General features: G+C 36.5%; 1 protein-coding gene across 1 annotated transcript in view; it reads right to left on the bottom strand.

Moving 5' to 3' along the window:
* LOC138691041 (farnesyl pyrophosphate synthase-like) overlaps nt 1-25,751 on the bottom strand; it is a 134,227-nt gene that overhangs the window by 34,652 nt on the left and 73,824 nt on the right. Inside the window, exons 3-6 of the mRNA XM_069812690.1 lie at nt 21,676-21,816; nt 12,345-12,557; nt 7,023-7,178; nt 2,242-2,319 (exon numbers count right to left, since the gene is read on the bottom strand). Coding sequence (XP_069668791.1) covers nt 2,242-2,319; nt 7,023-7,178; nt 12,345-12,557; nt 21,676-21,816 — 588 coding nt within the window. The remainder of the gene's footprint in view (nt 1-2,241; nt 2,320-7,022; nt 7,179-12,344; nt 12,558-21,675; nt 21,817-25,751) is intronic.

Genomic DNA, 25,751 nt, shown 5'->3' with positions numbered 1-25,751 from the left:
GTAATATGTAGCTAATCGGCGATGTATGCAATGGAGGAGGAAAGGAACTGGCCACCCTATCCCATTATCTCCTGGCCTAGCTGCCCATAAGTGGTGCCATTTGGTATCACTTGTGAAGTTCAGACTGTCTTCGGATAATTGACTAAAGAACAACAATGGGTGGAGTGTCCCTGAACACTTAGTCCAAAGATCCTCTTTGTGCACCACATTACACATTCCTGTCTGGCCTTCAAATTCGTATACTGTACCTTATTTCTGGTAGTGATCTACAGAGTGTAAGGGGGCTAAATAGAGATGGATCAGGGTACTAAGTTCAACATAAAAGTCTAGTAACAATGTGGTCTTTTGTGAACGGGGTTCGAGAAAAGTAGCATTATTAGTTGAATTTTGGAATGCGTATTCCAGGAAAAAGGAGACGTTGGGAGGTGATGTCGGGGGATTTTGTGGAGCAAATACCAAGAAATGTATTTTATTGTTTGTTGCGTATCATTGACGGTTTGGCAGTAATTTCGTTGGAGATCGGTAATGAAGTATATGACAAGAATAAGTGGCAACCGTGCATTCACTGACGGTAGAAGCAAGACTAGAGCGGGAAAGAGGAAATGCACAGCCGTCAATGCCCCTCTGTGACGTGTTAGATTAGTGAACGTTTCCTACAGTTACGTACATAATTTTGCGACTCAACATGTGTTACTATGTTGTTGCCATCTGTTAGCTTTTATTAACATCAATATCTCAAAAATCGTTCACAAACGACCACAATGATTACACTTTTATTTTTATGCCTTCCCTGATTTATCTCTCGAAACGAACCTTTTCCGTCTGCCATCTACCAATCTTTAGACAAACCGCGAAGAACACTTGCAGTGGCGGACAGTCGGTTCAGCGTCATGCAAACACAGGAGATGCCCTATTTTTCTAGACGGGAATGATAATGAAAGAGAAATTGTGAAGAATGTTGGTGGAATGATGAGGGAGAAAACGGAAGAATTCCGAGAAAAATCTTCACAACCTTGGCCTAATCGAACACAAGTATGATTCAGTCATTCACGAGATTTGAATGCCGGTCAACGGTTATTTGTAAGCCAGCGCACTGCCAACAGAGCTACCAAGGTGACTTCTCTCAGTACAGCTACTAACGTAACATATTTTGTGTGATATTTTTAATACGATGACAATTCTGTAACAATCCTATAACAACACAATAAAGTCTCCCAAAAATTCTCACTCATTAACTGTTTTACGCTTTGTTTTTTGCTCAGAACGCAGAGAATTATGAACTCTAAATCCAAATAACAGAGTGTATCAGAGAGTGAAAATTAAGTTTAAACACATGTTTGCATTTACACGATTACGAGCATGACGTGTGACACAATCAAGCATAACTATGACTTCATTTCATGTCAGGCCTTCATTTTTGTTGTCCACATTTCATTTGACATTGAGATTAAAATGTGGGAAATTCCCGTGTAAACGAACCTTAACATTACACCACAATAAATTAAAAACATACGAGCTGTGAATACATGTTATGTACATGTTTTAAAGTCATCCCATTACAGGCCATCAAAGGATGTTAAGGGTCCCACATATCTAGACAATCTACATTAATGGCGTTAGGATGACATTCCTACGTGCCCGCCGCCTTTGTCCCTAAGGAAATATCCCTGGTACTCATTTTTGATAGATAGTTATAAACTCCAGGGCTGTAGTGCGAACTCGGTCGGAAGGATTATATCCATAACCCGGGACCTTCCGGACTGCATTTATGTAATTACACCGCAGTTCGTACTACGATGTGAACAAAGCACGTCTTCTTTGCTCCACTGCTTCATAATGATAAAATTGCCACAATTTTCTAACAGAGAGGTTAAAATAATTTTTTCCAGCGCGTTATTTTCCAGACTGTTAGTTATTGCTATGAATCTCACGGTTCTGTGCCGGGGTTATCATCGGCCATTCTTTAGCGTAAATCTGCAGTCCACACCTGTGGAGTAACGGTCAGCGCGCCTGGCCGCGAAACCAGGTGGGCCGGGTTCGATTCCCGGTCGGGGTAAGTTACCTGGTTGAGGTTTTTTCCGGAATTTTCCCTCAACACAATATGAGCAAATGCTGGGTAACTTTCGGTGCTGGACCCCGGACTCGTTTCACCGGCATTATCACCTTCACCTCATTCAGACGCTAAATAACCGAAGATGTTGATAAAGCGTCGTAAAATAACCTACTAAAAAATCTGCTTACCAGCACTTGATAAAACTGCCCCATCTCCATGAGAATAGTCTTCGCTTGGCGGTGAGTCTCCACATCTCGCGTGCCAGCCTGGAATGAAGAAAAGTTCTGACATGTATTTTCTTATGTTACGTAAGTACAGAGAATTTATTTTTCTACCGTACTGAGTTTTAGTTTAGCCATTTTGTATAGTTTTCATGGACTCGTGTGAAACGGAGTCAGCACAATTCCTGGTCGCTACCCAAGACAATACAGGACATGTTTAAAGTGGGACTCGAACCAAGTACTGCGGCTTCCATGCAACTAACGGAGCACCTTAATGTTTTCCAAGCTGAACAAATATATAAATATACATTATTAAAATATTATCATAAAATCGTCTGAAATATAAAGAATAACAACGTGTTTATCCTATCAGAAGGAATTTGACACGTCCTTTAGCTGAACCTAAATGTTACACAATCACCGGAACATATCACAGCCAGAGTTATTTTGATAATAAATCCTGACCTAGGTTATTTTGAATTTCATAAATTAAAAAAAAATAAGCAAATTAATTAGTTCCCTTTTTCCTCTTCGCCCAACCCTTAATTTCAATATAGCATTTATTCATTCCAACTTATATTCTGCTCTTGACTTGATTCTCTACTTTTATCTTTGTAATTATCCCCATTTTGTAATAATTGTACTGTTTTGTAATTTTATTGAATCTCTGTTACGTCCTTTAGTACAAAATAGTTATTTATAGTAACCGCCCCCGAACACGAGCTTGCTCAAACGGGTGTGCGCTACGTAAATAATATGTATTCACTTTATATTTTATGAAGCAATAAAAACTAAATACCGTCGAGCGCTGTGGATTAACGGTTAGCATGTCTGACCGTGAAACAAGCGGGCCCGGGTTCAAATCCTGGTTGGGACAAGTTACCTGGTAGAGGTTTTTCCACGGCTTTTTCTCAACCCATTAAGAGCAAATGCTGGGTAACTTTCGGCGCTGGACCATGGTCGCATTTTGCTGGCATTATCACTTTCTCTCATTGAGACACTATATAACCATAGCAATTGAAAAAGCGTCGTAAAATAACCAATAAAAATACTAAATACCTCAGCCGTTGCGTGGAACAGGGTAACTGTGGTTCCTATAGCATTACAAAAGGTGGGATTTCATAGTTGTTAAGGTTAGTTCTTCGGAAGAACAAGATAGAAAATATTAGATAAATTTCTCCTCTAAAAATAGAAAGAGAAGAGAGAGACAGAAAATGGGATTTGACCAGCATTTCCCCGCATATGGGGTAACACAGGTTACTCTTTTCACTATATACATTTAATATAAAAATTGACATTGGGCTTGAAGATAACACGTTTTATTCAAAATAAATTAAGTTTGAGCATATTACGTAAGGAGTCATCTAACTACAGTATACCGCGTTAGACTTTCTCCGTACTATCTGATTAGAAGTGCGGGCGTGCGTTATAGTGTTGCAGTAGCATTTGATGCAGTCTTCCCAGTCATTTTTATTCAATTGAGGCTGCAATAAAAGAAAAGATTTTAATAAATTGGCTATATTAGAATAACAATGTTGACTATATTAGAATAACAATCTATAATATACCATTTCCAGATAAGAATATGAATCGATATTAAATAGGCTGGGGGTACCTATAATGCATCTAAGCTACGACAGAACCATTTTCTTGCAGTGCTTTCTCCGATGGCATTCACCTCGCACACGGCACAAATGTTTCGAGCCGTCTCCGCAGTCTTTGCTCCTCTATTAAACTCAAACAGAAGAATATGTCTGAAGCGTTCCCCCCCCCCCCGTTGGACACTTCATCTTCTTTAGCCCACATATAGCACAAACTTTCTTCAAACCCTCAAAATTCAAGGCGCATTTACAAGCACAACAAACGATAAACAATGACAAACGATAAACAATCTCCTAACAACGCAGTGTTGTGATGACGAACAAAACGCTACGAACTTATGCAGCAACCTAATAACATATAATTATGTTACAAAGACAACATTGCACTGATGTATTGCCTTGTTCGTGATTATAATTTTAGCTCAACAGTATTACACTAAAAGTGTGCGTGTATGATAAATACGTGTTACGAAGTTCTCAGATGATATCAGGAAACGATAACCAGTCTTTGGAAGTTTGGCTTTCAGGTTGGCTGCAGCCAGGCCTACGTATACTCTGCTCATATAAACAACTCACAGTACATACATTACTCGTACAATAATACGCCAGGTACATAAGCAGCTTCGGTACTTGCTAATGTTCGCAGTCACTTGTACAGTTTGATGAGTGGTTTTCGATGTTACAGAAGTTAAATCCTCCAGTCGCAAGAAGTTGAATGCAATACTTTAAGAATTTTGCTGGTGACCATAATAACAAATGGAAAACCATTGTACTGGAAATTATATAATGTAGAAATTTAATTATATAAAACGAATAGTAGTTCAGGAACACTTTTCTATGAAAAAAAAAAAAACACGGATTTTTCCTTTACATGGGAAATACAGCAAAGAAGACAAACCGTCTTCTTCAAGTATACTATACACAATTCTGTTTCGATATATGTATAATGCTGGTATGTTGCAGTAGGTCTATCCCTTCAAACAATTGAATTGACTTTAACAGTCATTCTGCTGTAGTTCGGAAATGACTGAAGCCGTGAGATGTGTGGAAGAGCAATATTGTTAAGTACCAGACAATACAAGTCCCGATAGTTATTAACTTATTATGAAACGTGTTCTTGAAAATAAGTGTCACATAGCAGACGCACAAAGCTAATGTTCATTTGATGATACTGTACAATATTTCAGATTTGTCTTGTGACACAGAACGAATATTTTCCGCATACAAATAGTTTTCTCAACAAGTAAGGATAAACTGAAAATGTACGTTATTAAGTATTCTAACAAGTCTACACACATATCATTACATATTTGATTTGTTACTTTTATAACTATGCGTAAATTATTCTGGATTTAAAAAAATATTACGAACATTCTAATTTCACAAATAGTGCCTTTATATATTACGGTACTTGCTTATTGTGTTTCTTGATCTATGGCCATGGATCATTGGCAGAAAAACAAGTTTGGTTATCACCCGATTGCATATGTCAGTTGTGCAGGTTTGTTGACGTTTAGAGGTGCGTCACTACTGTTCATTCGGTAGAGATATAGTCCAAGCTCACGCAACTTAATAGTTTTGGAACCAAGTTTCTAGCTCTAGTGATAACGTTCCAATCTATATCCTCGTGAACAAATTCCGGTGACAGGAAGAATTATCGATAAGAAACGCAAAAGACAGCGTAACGACCTCAACAAGAAACATTTAGATGCCACTGGGAGTCGCTTGAAAAATTTTCTTAAAAATCGATTCATCATTTTTCTCAGGAAAGAGGTATGTTTTACAGTTCTGTGCGAATTGCTATAAAAAGCTGCTGACGTTAAAGCAGTACAAACATGCAGCGGACCAATAACTACAACTCAGAGATACTGCAATAGGTGTGTATTGTAAATACACACAACAATTAACTAAATCATGCATTATAAATATGCAATTTAAATTCATAAAATTATTACGGGATACTGCGGATAGACATCACGGCAATGAATTTACTGTTGCATGTAATGAAATCATTTATATCACCTTCGTGAAACTTATACGTCTATTATATACAACCGAAGTTCTTTCCACGTCACAAGACGCCACCGGAAGCCACATATTACAGACAGAGAAATCAGTAGTTCGCCAAATTTGCATAACTGTCAAGTAGACCTACTGAAATAATTAAGATTTTTCTTGCTGTACTCATTACTGTAAAAATGTTTTCTTAATAAATCTGAGCTTAAAATGGCAAAATGTCAAATAAGAATAAGGAAAAAATGCAAGTAAACAAACTACGCATTTAGGTGAGAAGTGAATTGGGAGTAATGTTATTGACAAAAATACAGTACGCTATTTTTTCTATTCCGCAATTCTAAATAAATTGTGTATTTTTGTATGATTAGGGTTCATTAGCAGTATAATATCAGTTCAATATTGGTGTAACGGGATAGTTGAAAACGTTCGATGTTTAAAATAGTTGCAAGTCAAGAATAGAAAATTATTATTAACAAAGGGTGTAGAACAAAACAGACTACAGGAAAGAAAAGATTCTTTCGTTATACTTCATTAACGGTCTGGTTTACTCGTTTATTTGACAATGCTACATCAACTGTGCGGTTATCTACCGTCCATGGAATTGGTGTTAGGTAGTAGGATATTTTGTTGCCACGAGTTCGAGAGTTCGCCATGAGATTATCTAACACTCTCCTTACAGTTACCTGCCGATCCAGAGTTGCGCACGGGCGCGGGTTCAATTCCCGCTTGTTCTGATTACCTGGTTGGGTTTTTTCCGAGATTTTCCACAACCATAAGGCGACAATCAGGTAATCTATGACGAATCTTCGGCTTAATCTCGCCATCACCAATCCCATAGACGCTAAATAACTTAGTAATTGATGCAGCGTCGTTAAATAACCAACTTAAAAAAATTCTTACAGTTGTGGAAAAAAACCCAACCAGGTAAACACCTCTAGCAAGATTCGAACCCACGCCCGAACGCAGTTTCGAAGCAGGCGGTGGCATGACAGTCTTTGCAGTATAATTTAATTAGAGGTCAAAATAATGGCGAATTTCCTTGAACTGCAAGAAATGTATCAAAATTCGCTGTGAAGAACGTGAACTGGTTTGGAAGTGGTATTAAGAGACATGCGCTGATCACGCACTCACCATGTAGAGGGCGAGTGACACGGGCATCTGGAAGGTGTGGTACGCCGTGCGGTACTTGGTCACGGTCTTGTAGCGCTCCATCGTGAATTGCTGCAGCGACCTGTCAGCCCGGGTCTCCGTGTCCATCACCTGCCCCAGCGTGGCTTTGTGGCTCACCTGCAGCACAGAGTATACAGAAACTGCAGAGAGCTGCTCTGCCAGGGTGTACACTATATAACTCTATTGGGCATGGATATCTTAAGTCAGACGCAAACAATGTATGTTATAATATAAAATAATCATAACTTGTGGGGTCCACTTTAGGAATGAATTTGAGACCTAAAAATTATTTTAAGAGAGGTTCATGAAGATCTTTTGTCCGAAATAGTTTGATTCCAAATTCCAGTTACTTTTATGTTCCAGCAACGACATGTTTAGCTTTAGAGCAAGTGCTCAAAATGAGCTCCTTGCACTTTGATGCAAGTCGTTAAAAATTCCAATTGGCAACCTTGTTCAAGAGCATTTCATTGTCCTAAATTAGCGATGAATTAACAATGGATTTACGATGGCACCACAAATAAAAATCAACTAAATTCTGGCCCGGAAGGCATGAAGGCCAGAACAATCCATTTAGGCCTACTATCGGTTTTTTTTTAAGTTCCTAACGTCTCGACTAAAATGAGGTTGAGCATCAGCACGAATAAACAACATGCGACGAATTAGTTCATATAGTTTTTTTTTAGTTTTTCATCCATCAACTCATTCAATATCTCTCTCTTTTTTTAAATATATATATATATATATATATATATATATATATATATATATATATATATATACAGGCTGTTTCAAAAATACGGGGCATAATTTCAGGTATGTATTTCCCACATGTAGACAATCAAAATAGTTCATTACAACATGTGTCCGGAAATGCTTCATTTCCGAGTTATGGTTTTCACAACATTGAAATTCACCGGAACGTTTTTCTTTCCGCAGGTCGTTGTCATTACAGAAGATGTTCAAAATGTCCACCTCCTGCTTGAATACAGACCTCACATCGATGTCTCATTGACCTGCGAACACGATCCCAAACTCCAGAAATATTGCGTATGTCCTCAGAACATGTCACAATTCGATTCCGAAGGGATTCCAAATCAGGCACCGGAGATGAATAAACCAATGATTTTAAATGGCCCCACAAGTAGAAATCGACAGTGTTCAGATCAGATGAGCGTGGAGGCCAAGCAATTGGGCCACCTCTACCTATCCATCGATCAGGAAACCTTCGATCCAAGTACCGGCGAGCCGTACGACTGAAGTGTGCAGGAGCGCCATCATGCAAGAAGTGAATTTGTTGACGATTGATCAGTGGAGTGTCTTCTAAAACATGAGGTATGGTGTTTTCCAGGAAGTTTGTGTACGCCTGCCCCGTAAGTCTGTTTACAAGTCCAACTAATCGATCACCAATGATACCGGCCCACATGTTGAGGGAGAACCGCACCTGGTGATGAGATGGAACAGTTGCACGTGGGTTTTCATACGCCCATACATGCTGATTGTGGAAATTTGTTATGCCATCTCGTGTGAAATGTGCTTCATCTGTAAATAATACTAAGGCAGGAAAGTTCGGATTTACACCACACTGCTGCAAGAACCACTGACAGAACGTAACTCGTGCAGGGTAATCTGCTGGTGACAGGGCCTGTACACGTTGCAAATGATAAGGATACAATTGATATTCTTTCAACAGTCTCCATACAGTCGTATGAGGAACATTGACTTGCAACGCTACCCTTCGTGTGCTGATAGAAGGAGTCATGTTCACAGCCTCCAGAATCTCCTCCTGTATTTCTGGAGTCGTAGATCTTGGTCGTCCCCTTCCCAAACCAGGAGAGTTAAATTTTCCATACTCGCACAGACGGTAATGGAGACGTACAAATGTCTGCCGATCTGGACATTGTCGCTGTGGGTACCTCTCCTGGTACAAACGACGAGCCAGAGCAGCATTGCCGTCCGCCTTACCGTACATGAAGTGTATCTCTGCCAGCTCTTGATTTGAATACATGTCGCACAGTCTAACGCCTACACAACACTGAATGTAACCTTCGCCTCGGAATGAACTGTCAGAGTGCCCTCTTAATGTCTTCTTTGACGGCAACGACCTGCGGAAAGAAAAACGTTCCGGTGAATTTCAATGTTGTGAAGGCCATAACTCGGAAATAAAGCATTTCCGGACACATGTTGTAATGAACTATTTTGATTGTCTACATGTGGGAAATACATACCTGAAATTATGCCCCGTATTTTTGAAACACCCTGTATACATATATATATATTGTTAAAAAAGTATCCAATATTTTAGGAAGTGATAATATGCATCAAAACAAGAAAAGAGCCCGGGTTCGATTCCCCGTCGGGACAAGTTACCTGGTTGAGGTTTTTTCCGGGGCATTCCCTCAACCCAATATGAGCAAATGCTGAGTAACTTTCGGTGCTGGACCCCGGACTCATTTCACCGGCATTATCACCTTCACCTCATTCAGACGCTAAATAACTCAAGCTGTTGATAAAGCGTCGTAAAATAACCTAGTAAAAAAAAACAAGAAAATAATGTCTGATAAACATGGGTCCTACAACACATACTTTCTGAGATCTGAACACTTGTTCATAGGAGGTGCTCAATGTGACGTCCATTTATGGCAATGCATTTTTCTGCCCTACAATACGACAGACTACCAGATAATCATACCGTAGTTGACACCCCTGGCATGGAATACTGATACGTCGCAAGGAATACTGAAAAGAAAAGCTTGGTTGCGGATATGAGCGGGATTCAGCAGAGATGATGATGTGAATTTTTCGTAATCAGCATGTGTGGGCTGATGAAAATCCCCATGCAGCTGAAGAAACAAGGCATCAGCACCGATTCTCAGTCAACTTATGGGCAGGCGTTCTTGGTGATAGATTAATAGGGCCATACGTTGCTGCCACAGAGATTAACTGGGGATCGTTATCAGGACTTTCTTATTAATGTATTAACAACAAATTTCAAAGAGTGCGCGATTCCTTACGCCAAAGGGCAGAGGAATCCATTGCCATGAATGGACGTCACATTGAACACCTCCTACGAACAAGTGTTCAGATCTCAGAAAATATGTGTTGTAGGACCCATGTTTATTAGACATTTTCTTATTTTGATGCATACTAGCACCTCTTAAAATACTGTATACCTTTTTCTAACACGTTGTGTGTCTATAATATATATATATATATATATATATATATATATATATATATATATATATATATATATATGTATGTATGTATGTATGTATATATATGTATATATATATATATATATATATATATATATATATATATATATAACCTCCCAGCAAGAATGATAGGCCCGATTAAATTATTGTTCTTTATTCCTTCCCATACATTAAATAATAAAGAATGTTGTATATCTTTGTTCTGCAATAGAGAGGGAAGTCATATTGATCATTTACTATTGGATGGACTGGCGTGACTGTGTGACATGAAAAGTCTCATTATTATGTCAGAAATCCACAATTTTATTAAGATCGACGTACAAGCATTTTGCGTAAACACAATTGGCTAATCTACGAATTGTGTTCGTGTGTGTATGTGTATATGTATGCACTGTACATATCTATATACGCACACACACATATGAAGCAGATCGGTATTCTTTCAACAGAGCTATAGCATGTCAAAATTATGGAGTCTAAAATTAATTTTTTTAAACAAACCATATAATAACAAATTAAAACGAGAAGTAATAAATATGTGCATCCCCTCAGATCTTCTTTACGTCTGATAGGCGTGGAGTATAACAAGAGCAAAAGAAGCTATAATCATTTGCCAACGAAGAATGGGAAAATAGTTATTTACATATATCTGGAGGTAAGTAAAGTAGTTTTTATTAGTCGAGGACGAATTTGCGCCCGAGAGACAGCGAGGACTGCAATTAAGTACTTCAGACTAGTAAATTCTACTTAACTCACGAATTGCATATAATGCTTCTTCCACTCTCACATTTTGAGCAATAAAAATATACTTCTTCATTACCAGAACTGTTGGGACTTCTGATTATTATTTTGTTGTTGCTATGCAACTGTTGAACCAAACATATACTTCCCTAGGGAAATAATGGGACTTAGTCCTGTCGTGAATGTAACCGACATTACCACGGTAAAATTAATTTATTTTCCTAAAAATAAGCTAATAAGTATACTTGTGGCAGTGGGAGTGGAAAAAAGATATTATACGTTATCCTGAAATACTGAATTCGGAACAAGAGACTGTGAAAAGGTTGAACAGATGGTCTCAAGAATAGGCCACCATAAGAGGGTAGGAAGCTACAGCTAGTTACCAGATGTGCGGGCGACTTAAGATTTTCAGCAGTAAATAGGCTAGTCAACGAAAGCGAAGTAAAAAATAAAATGGGAGAGCGTTAAGTGACTTCCGTCGAATTTGAAATAGACACCGACTGACTTGAACTGTCAACATAGAAAACAAAAAATCACTACCTGCTCAAGAGCGCCACACTCAATCGCTTTCACCTTCATCTTGATAATAAAAGCCTAAACTAATCTAACCTAACCTGTCACTAAAATCCTAAACTAACCTAACCTAACTTGTCACAGATTCGCCTATACAAGACATAAGAAAAGCCTAAACTATCCTAACCTAATGTGTCACAGTTTCGTATATACAAAGCATAATAAAAACTTGTCACTAAAATCCTAAACTAACCTAACCTAACCTGTCACAGATTTCCCTATACAAGGCATAACAAAACCCTAAACTGCCGTAACCTAACCTGTCATAGATAAGTACGTAAGACATAATTTAAGTCTAAACTAACCTAACCTGTCACTAAAATCCTAAACTAACCTAACCTAACCTGTCACAGATAAGTACGTAAGACATAATTGAAGTCTAAACTAACCTAACGTGTCATAAAACACTATTTTCTTACCCCTACACACTTCCCTGAAGTATGAAAATGGCCGAATTTCTATCCCGCTGGAACATTGCAAACTAGCGTGAAACGTTCGTAATGTCTCGTAAGTTATGTTGGTACGACATGTAAGACGGCTGAAGAGCATATATCCGCAATAGGAAAAGAAGTCACTCAATGCTCGTTTAACCAAGATGGCTAACATTACAGTCTGGATTTTCTTTGAATGGCTGATACGAAATGCTTTACTTACTTTTCTTCACGTGGAAGGTCTTTGTCCAAAAAAGATGTCTTTAATAAAATTGTTTTAAATCTAAACCCTCGCACTACAAAACATGTCTACTTTAACTTACGTCATGAAAGAGCTCCAAAACATCTACGTAGTAGGGTTTGTCTTCAAAATGGATCTTCAGAAGTTGATAGATTCCCGTCTCCAGAAGAGAGGCGTCGTTCAGAGCCACGCCTGCGTTCGATACCAGGTCGGAGGCCAGATACCAGCAAGGCTTGCCTCTGCGGACATCTGCCTGCTCCACCGTGTCCTGCGTCATCAGCAGCGAAGTGTGCAACTGCAAACAAAACAAGATCAAGATTGCTTGTATTATTTGCTAAGTCTGAGGGGTTCCGCTACTTGTGAATTCTAATGTTGGTTTATAATTCTTAAATGAGTCAGTACACAAAGGGCTCAAATCTTTATGGTGATGATGATGGCAGTCCATGTCATTTGAATTTGCATTTCTTGACTCAGTCCTCCGTTGTGGCTCAAGTGGTAATGCTTCTATAGTGCATACATTTTGTCTTTCCAAGCTCGCATCTGTGCACTGCCGCGTCCGCGAGTGTGGTAAGATAATATGTTATGCACTACAGCCACAAATTCAGCGGGTGTGAATTCGAGTATGGCAGAGAAGTGTAAATTTGCATGTATTATCACAGCCTACTATATACAGTCACGAAGCTTGAGTTTTGAGGGTGCTAGAAACAATAGACTGTGACGGTTCTATTTTGCATTGCCTGTAATGAAGCGATATTAGCGATCCTAATGGTGAGCAACTATCTAATGTTTGCATATTTACTACGTATTGAGCTTCGCGATTGTATATACTAGACTGTGGTATTATCTCACACAGAAACGAGTTAACTCTCCTGTCTTGTGTTATTCCTGTGTAGTCTTAAGTCAGGTTTGCCAACTTTTGAAAACATCGGGCTCGCAAGATTATATCGGTAGATAGGGTAATACCTCTCTGACTTAAGGTAAATCAATTTACGCTTCAGATACAAAATAATACAGCCAAATTAAACCATAGCTACTATATTAATTTACATAACTTCGATCACATTGTACATGCAACAAAATGTAATATTTTCTCACAGATTTGGCCTCTTTCAGGACTTTTTTAATTCCGAATTTGCTTGAAAATTTATTTTCAATTAATTCACTCAAAATTAACAGTGACGTGAAACTCAGATTTGATCAGTCCTGCTGTGCATCTTTTTGTACATTTAGCATTCATTAAGAAGAGGCTCAGTCGGCTAGGGTGCTTGCCTGCTGATCCGGAGTTACGCTCGGGCGCGGGTTCGATTTCCGCTTGGGCTAATTACCTGATTGGATTTTTCCGAGGTTTTTCCAAACAGTAAGACAAATGTCAGGTAATCTATGGCGAATCCTCGGCCTCATTTCGCCAAATATCATCTCGCTATCACCAATCACATCGACGCTAAATAGCCTCGTAGTTGATACAACGTCGTTAAATAACCAAGTAAAAAAGATGATGGTGATGATGATGATGATGATGATGATGATGATGATGATGATGATGATGATGATGCTTCCCACATGAGGATTGGACTCAGGGACATTACAAACAAAATACATTAGTGTTAGGTCTAAATGTCTTAGACTTACTGAGATTTTGCAAGCTGAATAGTTCCGCCCGTCGCGGGCGATCTTCTTCTTACTAATAGGCCTATTGGCATTTCCTTTTGAGTAAGAGTCTATCTCAGTGCGCACAATTTATCATACATCTTTTATAGTTTATTCCACCATCCTTCGTGAACATCTAGGGTACACATTTCACGTCATCAAACTACAGTAAGGATGGCTAGAGTAAGTTTTGAAGTATTTTTCAAAGCACTTCCATCAATATCAAAATGACCTTCTTTCTAAAATAATGTAAGAAAAGTTGAATAAATCGTTAAGAATTGTGCGCCGTTTCTCAGACAACAGCTTGTATTTGAACCAAAAATGTATAATTAATCCACGCTTGACCTTTGAACACATTCCCTCAAGAATAATAAACGTTTTAAGTAGCCTACATATATTGAATTAATGTCTGAAAAAGACCTTTCCACTGTTCTATCAGACATGAATTCATTTATTGATTCATTCATTGTTTTCTGCCCAAGGGCAGATTTATTACTTCAAACCCAGCATTCTCCAATTTTTTCTATTTTCCGCCTTTCTCTTAGTCCCCGCATACCATCCATGTTATCTTAATGTTGTCCATCTCATTTCTTCTGCCCCGAACTTTTCTCCCGTTCACAATTCCTTCCAGTGCATCCTTCAGTAGGCAGTTTCTTCTCAGCCAGTGACCCAGCCAATTCCTTTTTCTCTTCCTGATCAGTTTCAGCATCATTCTTTCTTCACCCACTTTTTCTAACACAGCTTCATTTCTTAAGGGAAGGAAATATGAAAAATAGAAAAGTTGGCAACACTAACTTAAGTAATAGTCTTGCGTCATGCTGAACACACGGCGAGAGAATTTCGCCTCTTACAAGATATGCTCGGTATTGGATGTGGTAGATGAAGATTTCGTACTTCCGCCATTCCCAAATCGTTTTAAGAAGTGAACATTACTGCTGATCCGATTGCCATTAATCACCTCTGAGCCGTTGTACACTGCTCATACACCAAAACAACGGACTACTACAGTTCATTTAATAGTAAATTCCAAACATGCAACTAAACCTCGTGCTCCTCCGTGGTTTTTATGGATAATGTGACCCGAGGTTTGAATCCCGATTGTGCTCGTTAACTGGTGGGTCTATTCCGAGGTTTTCCCCAAATGTAAGGCGATTTTTTGAACTCTTCTAATCAAATTCCAGCGACGTTAGATAATCACGTAATTTAATGATTTTTTTTATTTATACCTCGTCCTTTTAGTAGCAATAGTAGTCTCTTCATCTTTCTTCTTTACTCATAAGGATTTCGAATATACAGATGGCAAAACTTGTTCACATATAGACCTACAGGATATAGAGGCCTTGGACGACATAGAATTGAGGCCGAAACAGGCCGAATGACCTAATCCGTGAAAGGAAGAAGAAGAAGAAGAAGAAGAAGAAGAAGATATTCACATGTACTGGACTTTCTGGTCAAGTAAGCCGCTTTATCTTCTGGGACACTTGTAAAATGTTGTACATACTGCATTTATTTATACAGGGGAAGTTAAGGCCGTCAGACCTTCTATTCAAACCACCACAGCTATAGATTTAAATAAAACACATATATCTGTGTGTGTGTATAAAAACAAAAAAGTTAGTAAAAATAAAAAAAAAACATCCCCTCCTAAGATGAGTCTTTAATATGGAAGCACTTCTTCATATCGACTCCAATTGTAGGGATTCACTTCCATCGAGGAACATCCGCCTTTCAAGTCCAATGGAATTAATTTTGAGGGGAGGTGACCGGTGTAATAACGCCGTTCTTGACGATTATGACGAATCATGATTATACGGCAGGGGAAAAGGGAATTCTGAAAAACATGCTTCAATACTGTCATTTTTCACCATGAATTTCGCTTGTATTCGCTGGAGTATGAACTAGGGTCTTTTATGTGAGAAGTCAGCGCTACAACCACTTGGATAACGGTGCGTCAGCGTGCTGATGTAAGTAATTCTGTCCACTTGTAGCGAAGGACGACCACATTAAGTTTCATAGCTCCAACGAGAGTTTACTTAATAGGGTTATGGTCTTGAATAACAAACAGCATTATATTTTCACATTGTGTATCGTGTGTAAAATATTGTATTATTTTCTTACGTTATAAACAAGAGAGATTCTTAACTATAACCTTCACAGCTACGTTGTTTATCCCCGAAAACTGGATCCTTATTTATTGTAAACTAGCCGTACCCGTGCGCTCCGCTGCACCTGTTAGAAATAAATATAAAGTAATTACATAATTAAAATAGGACGTTTGATCCAGGGAACAACTTTTACAACAGCGCAAGATAATCTGCTTCGCTCATTACCCAATTTTTTTTGCATTGCATTTATTGCATATATATTTTTTGTATTTTAACACGATTCAATTGAGCATAGTTAAAATTTGAATTATAAAATAATGGATTGCTAAGCTAACGTACTATTACTGCATACTAAATCAATACACTCTCGTTGTTCGTTAATTCTCTGAGGTTAAAATGAGTGTACATAAATATTATTTTAAGAAATACAGAAAACGAATGTACAAAATAGCCTATCAAATTTTCTGTGCTTAAGAAGCTATTTTAATCTTACCTGTCCTCGATTTACTCAGACGTTACTGTAATAACATTATAGCATTATGTCCATCTAAAGAAACTACACTTTCCAATGGTGAAATAATAATTAATTATACAAATCGGTTAAGTTAGCTTCTGATATTACTTCATACAAAAACAGAAACATTTTCTGTACGCAATATTTAATAGCTTTCGATTGTTGATGTCCAAGGCCCCTGTTTCGATTGTTGTTGTCCAAGGCCCCTTATAGACGAAGTCATTTGTTCTTAATTCGTTGCACCGTCTTAGATGGCGTTATTTTAATTTTAAAACTCATTTATCTCATTAAATATCAGTCCTATCAAAATTTTGTAAAGAATAAAACTTATCGGAAATCATGTTTGAAGAAACTTTTGTTATGTAACATTTTTCACAAAAATCAATAATAAGCGAGATATTTCGATTTATTTAATTCAGACCACCTTATAACCCCCCTTTTAAATAAAGTATTTTGAATGCCATATAGCCTAAAATCTAAGTTACAACGAACTTAATTTATATTCCAATTTTCATATAAATCGGTTCAGCCATTATCGCGTGAAAAGGTAACAAACATACAGACAGACATACAAACAAAAATTTCAAAAATGCGATTTTCGGTTTCAGGGTGGTTAATTATATATGTTAGGACCAATTATTTTTGGAAAATCGAAAATTACCAGAAAAATTTCGGCTACAGGTTTATTATTAGTATAGATAATATAACGTACTACTTTTATAGATGCAGATTAAACCGAAAATTTATTTATTTCTTTAATATTTACATTAGCATTAAGACGTTATCCAGGCTTTATACTGCTGTAAATGTTTAATTAAGATATTTATTTTAATCAACATGATAATCAGAAGGAGAGGGATTATAGGCAATGTGATCCATATAGGCCACAAACATAGAACAGTTGATACAGAGCTGTCCTCTTCGGAAAGAAGATAAATCTCCACAGAGCAACAGGAAATGGAATACTGGTCTGATGGATTTACAACTGAACACATAACAACTCGAGTTACAGCATAGCGTGAGTGAGGATCGGCAAAAGAAGACGATGGGATGATGAAATAACAAACAACCCCAAACATTTAGCCCATCGCAAATATCATGTTATGAAATATGTACAGCTGTCAAAAAAAAAAAAAAAAAAAGTGGCCGCACTCGTGAACAGCGAATATTTTCAAAGTCCACTTCGGGTCGCGGCGATGTTACACGATGCACGTGCTTGTACAAGCAGTTCCGGAACTATGAAAGTGTTCCGTATCTGCGCCTCGTAGACCAGCGGTAGGGTGCTTGTTTAATGATTCAAAGGTTGTGGGTTCGGGCCTTCTTCAAGTTTTCATTTTATTTTTTAATCGTTCTTTAGCGATGTAAATGCTATTCAAATTATCATTTATATTCAGTTATCGTTCTTTATGGATATCACGTTATTTATATTTTGTTATCGTTCTTTAGAGATATGAATAAAATTCAAGTCATCATTTGTATTCTGTTATCGTTTTATAACGATATGAATAATAATTATTATTATTGTATCTCCAATGGGGGTTAACCCTATTTTACATATGTATGTTAGGGCTATAGTTTCATACACAAAAAAGATAAGCATAAAGAAAAATGGAAAAGAAAATTAAATTGGCTTACGCGATGTAAACAAAACATAAACAATCCGTAAATTAGGCATTGCGATTGCAAAACAAATATCAGGTATCAATTTGAAACATACAAAAACATTAACAATATACATACGTAACACTTCTATAACACAAATATGCAGCTTTCCGTACCATACATCATAAATTAATACACAATAGTCACACAAACACCATCAAACTATAATTACGACATTGCGACGACATCAAGCATCCCATAACTGACTCACATACATAACAAATCAAGCATCCGTTACAACACATACACTTCAACATAGTAACCACACTTTTAAAAGTTACAAATTTGGCTCCAAGAAGAAGAAATAGGACACTGTTACTAATTACTATTCTTCTACAATTTCTTAAATACATCTGTAATAAATCTGTGAAATTCCGATATGAATAAAATTCACGTTTTTTATATTCTGTTATCGTTCTTTAGCGATATAAATAATATTCAAGTTATCATTTATATTCTGTTTTCCTTCATTAGCATTATAAAATAATATTCAAGTTATTTATATTGTTATTGTTCTTTCGCAATATAAATAATCTGTATTTTATGTACGTAATTATTATCACACAAATAAACATCTTTCTTTGTAAAATAGGTTATTTTATTTAGATAATTAAATACGTATTATACAATATCTTACATTAATTAAACAAACCGATATTTATCATTTATATTCTGTTATCGTTCTTTAGTGATACTGTATAACTAATATTCAAGTTATTTATATTGTAATCGTTCTTTAGCGATATAAATAACATAAATTTAATATCAGGTTTGGAAAAATCCAGTTGCATAATACTGCTATTAGTTTTTCTTTTTGTATTATTACATTATACTATCTTGAACCACAATAAAATGAAAAGGAGTAACGAGGAATTGAACCTGAGACGTTGACATCTAAATTTCGACGTTCGTCCGCTGAGCTATGAGGGCAAAAGTGTGGAAAAATTTTCGGAAAAATTGGCCCAATCAAAATCTAAGATTTTCTGATGATTCGTAGAAGCTAGTCCAGGATGCGGGGGGCAAAGGCTAATTGAGATTTCCCGGTCTCTGATCGGGTCAAACATCCTGATAGAATTAATATTTAACCCTTTCCGTGACTTTCGGTGAAGTCCGGAGGGCCCAATTAGTCAAATTCACTCTCCTCATCTGCACGCTTGGGCCCGGCCCCCTGGAATTTAATAAGATGCGAAAGAGATAGTGGTGTGCGGAAAGCAACGGGATGTTACCGCATTTAGGCCTATCCTTCCCAAGAAAAACTGCAAACATGAACAAAGGAAGCTTTTAATAGAAGAAGAAGGATCTTCTGTGGACCTCTGGAAAAAGAACTAAGGAAGAGACTAGTGAAGTGTTTTGTGTGGAGTGTGGCATTGTATGGGGAAGGAACATGGACATTACGACGAAATGAAGAGAAACGAATTGAAGCATTTGAAATGTGGATGTGGAGAAGAACGGTGCGTGTGAAGTGGACAGACAGAATAAGAAATAAAATTGTGTTTGAAAAAGAGAGTGAAGAAAGAATGTTGCTGAAACTGATTAGAAAGAGAAAAAGGAATTGGTTGGGTCTCTGGTTGAAAAGAATAATAGACGACATTAGGATATGTGGATCATATGCGGAGACTAAGAGGAAGGCAGAAAATAGGAAAGATTGGAGATTGCTGGGTTTGCAATGAAAGACCTGCCCATGGACAGAACATTTATGTATGTATTAATATGTTCAGAATGCCTGGAATATCGTGTCTAAGAACAGTCGCTATTTGCAAAGACTAGTCGATTCCATGCCCACTCGACTGCAAGATGATCGAGATAAGAGGAAGATAGACTAAATATTGAATTGTGGCTTTTTGTTTTGTTTTTTGAACGCTTAATAGTTTGAATGTTTTAAGGCCGACGCCAGTAAATTTGTTTTGTTTATGCCACGAAAGATATTTTTATTGAGAATAAAATCTTTTTTCTTTCCATTTGCAGCCACAATATCATAATGATAAAGTCATGGCATAATATATTAATGAACCTGATGTTAATTACTAAAATAATCGTAAAAGAGAAAGGAGCCATTATATATAGTTTGTCTCTCTCAAAAACAGATCATAAAAAGCACGAGGTTGTAGTCGAACGCAGGATCTCACGAATAAGAGGCCTGAACGCTACCATTACGCTATCGAATAACACACAGAATACTTCAATTATAACTGTAGATATCAGGCAACGTGTTCCAACAACATGTAACATCGCCTGTCTCCGAATTGTAGCGAAGATACCCGAAGGGAACTTTGTTTCAGAAGAGCGGCCACTTTTTCTTTTGACAACTGTACAGCATTGGATCTCTACACCCACGATGAGAAGGCGATCTCGAAATAACCTAGCTATGTCTGATTTAGATATCCCGGAGTTCTGAATAAGTTAGTGGCTTTAAAGGAAGTGACGGTATGCAACATGAATAATTTATTTAGCAAAATTAAATTAAAAATGGAATAGGATAGGCCTATAACATAGGAATTATATCTAAAAACTTCAATTATTAAAATTAAAATAACCTTTTACCATGCAACATAACTTAAAAATTGCACTAATAGAAAATTATTCATAATTATATTATATTTTACATTTATTTATGCTCGACCATGCCGAAATGTAGTAATTATACACCTGGTAGCAGTCCTTTAATGCATGTCATTAAAGTACACCTATTCATTAAAGTTCAGGTTTTCGATTATTCTCGGATATGCAATCGAAAGACAACTAGCAAAACGTCACGCATGCTGGAAATCCAATACTGTGGCAGAAGGTTATGTTCTGTTACTATAATAATTAGCGTTAATTGTAAATAATATTCAAATAAATTCAATATGTCATCTTGTTTTTCAATGTCGAATTCAATTTCAAGGTTATATCAAGTTTAACGTTTATCTTACTAGATTATATCAAGGTCGTCGACATTCGTTGCCCGGAAAAAATCAATACTCTCGCATCTGCGCACATCTCACAATTTACGAGATTGCACAAGGTCAGTTCGCTCCCCAGTCACATAAGAATAATATAAATACTTCTGAATAATTTCAAGTTATAAATATGGTCGCTTGCGCTCGTTTCATAAACATCCTCGCGTCTTAATTACTATCATTATAGGGTCGTTGCATAATGTACTATTAAAGTATAAAACACTGTTAACAGATTGTGTAGTCTAATACACTTTGATCTCACACGTATCCCATGGGTCAACAGGGTATGAATCATGTCCCAGATTAGACGTTGTTCATCCTTTATAAGAAAAAATTACAACAATTTTAGGCATTTAAATTTATCTTTGTAAAGGAGCTTCCATAGCATTCATATTATGTAATTAAATGTAAACCATATAAAATAAACTGTTTGGGATGGATGGTAACTTTATATTAAATGTACATTTCATCACTCTTATTAACGGTGTCCCATACCAGTTTGTTTGCGTACCGCCCACTTCAAGCATGAGGAATCACCAATCTTACCATTTCGAGACACCAGCCCATAATCCTCGCGAGGTGGAGATCTTCACGACTGGGCTCCCTGTCCTTCGCCAGAAGACGGTACGACAAAACGACAGCCAGCCCACGGTTCCGCTTTCCGCCGGTCATATTGTACTGAAGAACCTGAAAGATAACATTACAATTTAATTCTAAGAATTTGTCGTTAGCAGATACAAAATTGGAAATTATTCATTTTATTTCATTTGCCAAACAAAGAATCTAATCACAATTCGACGATAAATTTTAATTGTAATGATTTACATAATATCACTTGTCAACTACAAGTTATAATCGAGATCATTTGTAATTCTTTATTTCACATCCATACAGAATCTAATCAGAGACGATGAGATGATAATTGTAAGAGTTTTTCTATATTTGATACCTCTTATCAACTCCGAGTCTAATCAGACGACTACATGAAAATTTGCAATCCTTTGTTTTAACCCCTAATCAACTAAAGAATCAAATCAGGGACTAAGATACGATATTTTAAATTGTACTTCTTCATTTAAAATCCCTTATAAAATACAGATTCCAACTGGGCACGATGAGATGACTGTAATTATTCTTTGTGCGATATCGTGCGTATTTGCTTGTTTTCCGCAAAGGACCAATACGCGGTAAGTGTGAAATACCACATTCAGTATTCCCAACGTAACACACATAACAATTTCCCTCTTCTTACCGCTTAAGCGCGACATTCATTTTACTGCTTTAGGCTTTTAACATATTATTTTTAGAGACGTTTAACATAGTAATAATTATAAATTGGAAACTTACCACTGCAATTTCACATAAATTGCAATGTTAATTATTGTTTTTAAATATTTGCAAAAATTAAGTAAAATCTACTACTCCACGAAATTTATTGCATTCCTGATACAAGTAACATTAAGGAAGCCGTGAAAAAATCAACGAGATTCCAGATGCCGATGTTATTACTGCAATATGTTGTATAAATAATATTGTTAAAATATTAAAATGAAAAATAAATCATTACATAACCTTACCGTTTGTTTTAAGTTCGCATTTATAGACTGGGGGGGGGGAAAAAAAAGACAGACGTAGGCTATATCACGGCCTGCTGGAGTATAGTAAACACAGAAAACATTTTATAGCAACAATGTTGAAGAAAGATATTTTGGCTTTCCGAAGTTGCCGTCATTAAACAGAAACCAACATGGAGATTTCATTGCAACTAATTAGAAATTCGTCTTTCAGATATGTAATAAACGATCTTCGCACAAAATAATGTACGATACACGAGCGGTATGTTTGTTTTCATGTTCTCGGAAATTAAAAAAGCTCTACTACGTTTCGCTTTTTCAATCTTTTCCTCGACCATGAAAACGTCAACATACCGCTCTTGTAACGTATATTACTATTTCCATTAACTACAGACTCTAATAGGAAACAATGGCATAATGATTGTAATCGTATTTCTTCGTTTAGCATCTCTTATCAGTTATAGATTCTAATAAGATACAATAAAATGATAATTGCTCTTGTACTTCTGCATTTAATATCCCTTAACAACTACAAATACGAATAAGGGGCGATGAGAGGAAATTTTAATTGTACTTCTTCATTTGAATCATTCACACGTTGTAACAACGTTGTAACAAACACTTTTGTTGAAAATAAGGATCAACGTTGTGTATGCTCTTCTGCATGCGATGGGAAACTGTTTTTGCCTAAATCAACAGTTGACACTATTACAGATATTTGAAACCACTGTTTAGTAGAACAATGTTGTAACTAGAAACAATATGGCTCATTATTCTGTTGTTTCTTTGACGGATAGTAATAAAAAAAAAGACTCCATAAAGGTAAAATACGGAAAGTTAATTTTTCAAATTGAACTTTTATATTATTTTGTTCAGTTACGAAATCACATGCCAAAGGATGTACTACGTACTGTTTACCTTGCCTTATTTCAGTCTATAACCCAATATGGAATATTAGGATGGGCTACTAATTCCACAATTTGGGACATCTGGCCGACATCTACGGCTGACCACTAGGGTCCAGAATACAAAGCAGAGGTTAACTTAAAAATAAAATACAATATGATTTGCGGACAGTATGCGGAACAATGCTAAATTTAAAAATAAAGTACAATTTGATTTCGGAGAAACATGAGATGAAAGTACAATGAAGAGTAATGAAATGAAGTAAAAAACAAAATATTACGTAGTATTATACAAGTGATTGTGTAAAATGGATAATGAATCTCTCAATATGATTAGACAAATTTTGTTAATGTCATCATTAGAAAATTTAAGAGAAAGGAGAATGGTTTTGGTTATCTTAAATGAAGTTCTCCTAGCGCCAAAAAGAAGTCCTTTCACTTCCCATGTATTAATATTCATTTTGTATCTCTCACTGAAGTGAGGAATACATGGGTTGTAAATAGACTTCTTTTCATCGTTAACATTATTGGCTTGTTGATCATCCTTCTCAAAACGGACAGTGTGGTCAAGAATGAGGCTTCTTTGATTCCGGCGATCGATGGCTATAATGTCTGCTCTTCTCGTTGACCCATTCTCAACACTTCTTCGTAAACCTCCCACTTTGCCTTCCGAAGAGTGGTTGCGATGGAGCTTCTCACTTTATGGTGGCGATTGTTCCTCAGTAGTTCTCCTTTAGGGCAATAACCCAAAACATGCCCAAGGGTTTCTACTTCGCTGCATCCTGGATGACGACAGTTTTGATCTTGGAAGGAACCACCTGGCACCGATCGTACTGCTGCGATGTTTGTGGACATCTTTATGGCATTGGTCCACTCTGAGGATGATATCCCTCTTCTATTACTAATCCAACAGTTCTTTTTTGGATTTTCACTGTAAGTCACCACTCCTTTACTTTTTTGTGGAAGACGACACCAATTATTAAACGACCTCCGCCGTAACTCAGATCTTAAACTTCGTCCTATCATCGAATATGCTTCCGCGTTGTTGGGAATGTTTAATTGTGAAAGAGCTTCTTGTTTTTCAATTTTAAGATTCCTGCAGAAATGGAGATGTTCGTCATTTATTTTTAAAATACTTCTGGCAATGTTTTAGTGTTGGAGGTGTACTTCACATTCAGCATTAATAAACCAAGGCCACGCAGCATATAGCATGTCATTCGGACAATCGTGCGGTAAAACTTATAAAACTAACCGTAATCCACTAGATTTATTATTTCATATATCGGAAGACGAATGTATCTCTGCGTTCGAGCTTTCGTTTCCGATTGGAGGATTTGTATTTTGACCGTTGTCATGCTTTCCTGGGTCGAGCGTGGGTCGGGGTTAATACCTGATTCACACGGGGATAGTTTACAGGAATCAAGTGCCTGAAGTCTCTAAACTTGACATCATATTTGTGATCACACGGAGACACTAAACTTGAAACGATGTTCCACACGTAAAAAACGCGCGCTGAATGTTGTTCCTCACATGAACCTCCTTCCTTAGAAGCCATTTACATTTTTCTGAGCTCAGTTATTATTATTATTATTATTATTATTATTATTATTATTATTATTATTATACGCTAGAAAGTTTATTCCACGAGCTATTAATTGCTCAGTTATTATTATTATTATTATTATTATTATTATACGTCAGAAAGTTTATTCCACGAGCTATTAATTGCTCAGTTATTATTATTATTATTATTATTATTATTATTATTATTATTATTATTATTATACGCCAGAAAGTTTATTCCACGAGCTATTAATTGCTCAGTTATTATTATTATTATTATTATTATTATTATTATTATTATTATTATTATACGCTAGAAAGTTTATTCCACGAGCTATTAATTGCTCAGTTATTATTATTATTATTATTATTATTATTATTATTATTATTATTATTATTATACGTCAGAAAGTTTATTCCACGAGCTATTAATTGCTCAGTTATTATTATTATTATTATTATTATTATTATTATTATTATTATTATACGTCAGAAAGTTTATTCCACGAGCTATTAATTGCTCAGTTATTATTATTATTATTATTATTATTATTATTATTATTATTATTATTATTATTAT

The sequence above is a fragment of the Periplaneta americana genome, chromosome 16 (assembly GCF_040183065.1).
Source record: "Periplaneta americana isolate PAMFEO1 chromosome 16, P.americana_PAMFEO1_priV1, whole genome shotgun sequence".
In the NCBI taxonomy this organism is placed as follows: domain Eukaryota; kingdom Metazoa; phylum Arthropoda; class Insecta; order Blattodea; family Blattidae; genus Periplaneta; species Periplaneta americana.
Note: the sequence above shows the minus strand (reverse complement) of the source record. Positions and strands in the feature narration are given on the sequence as shown.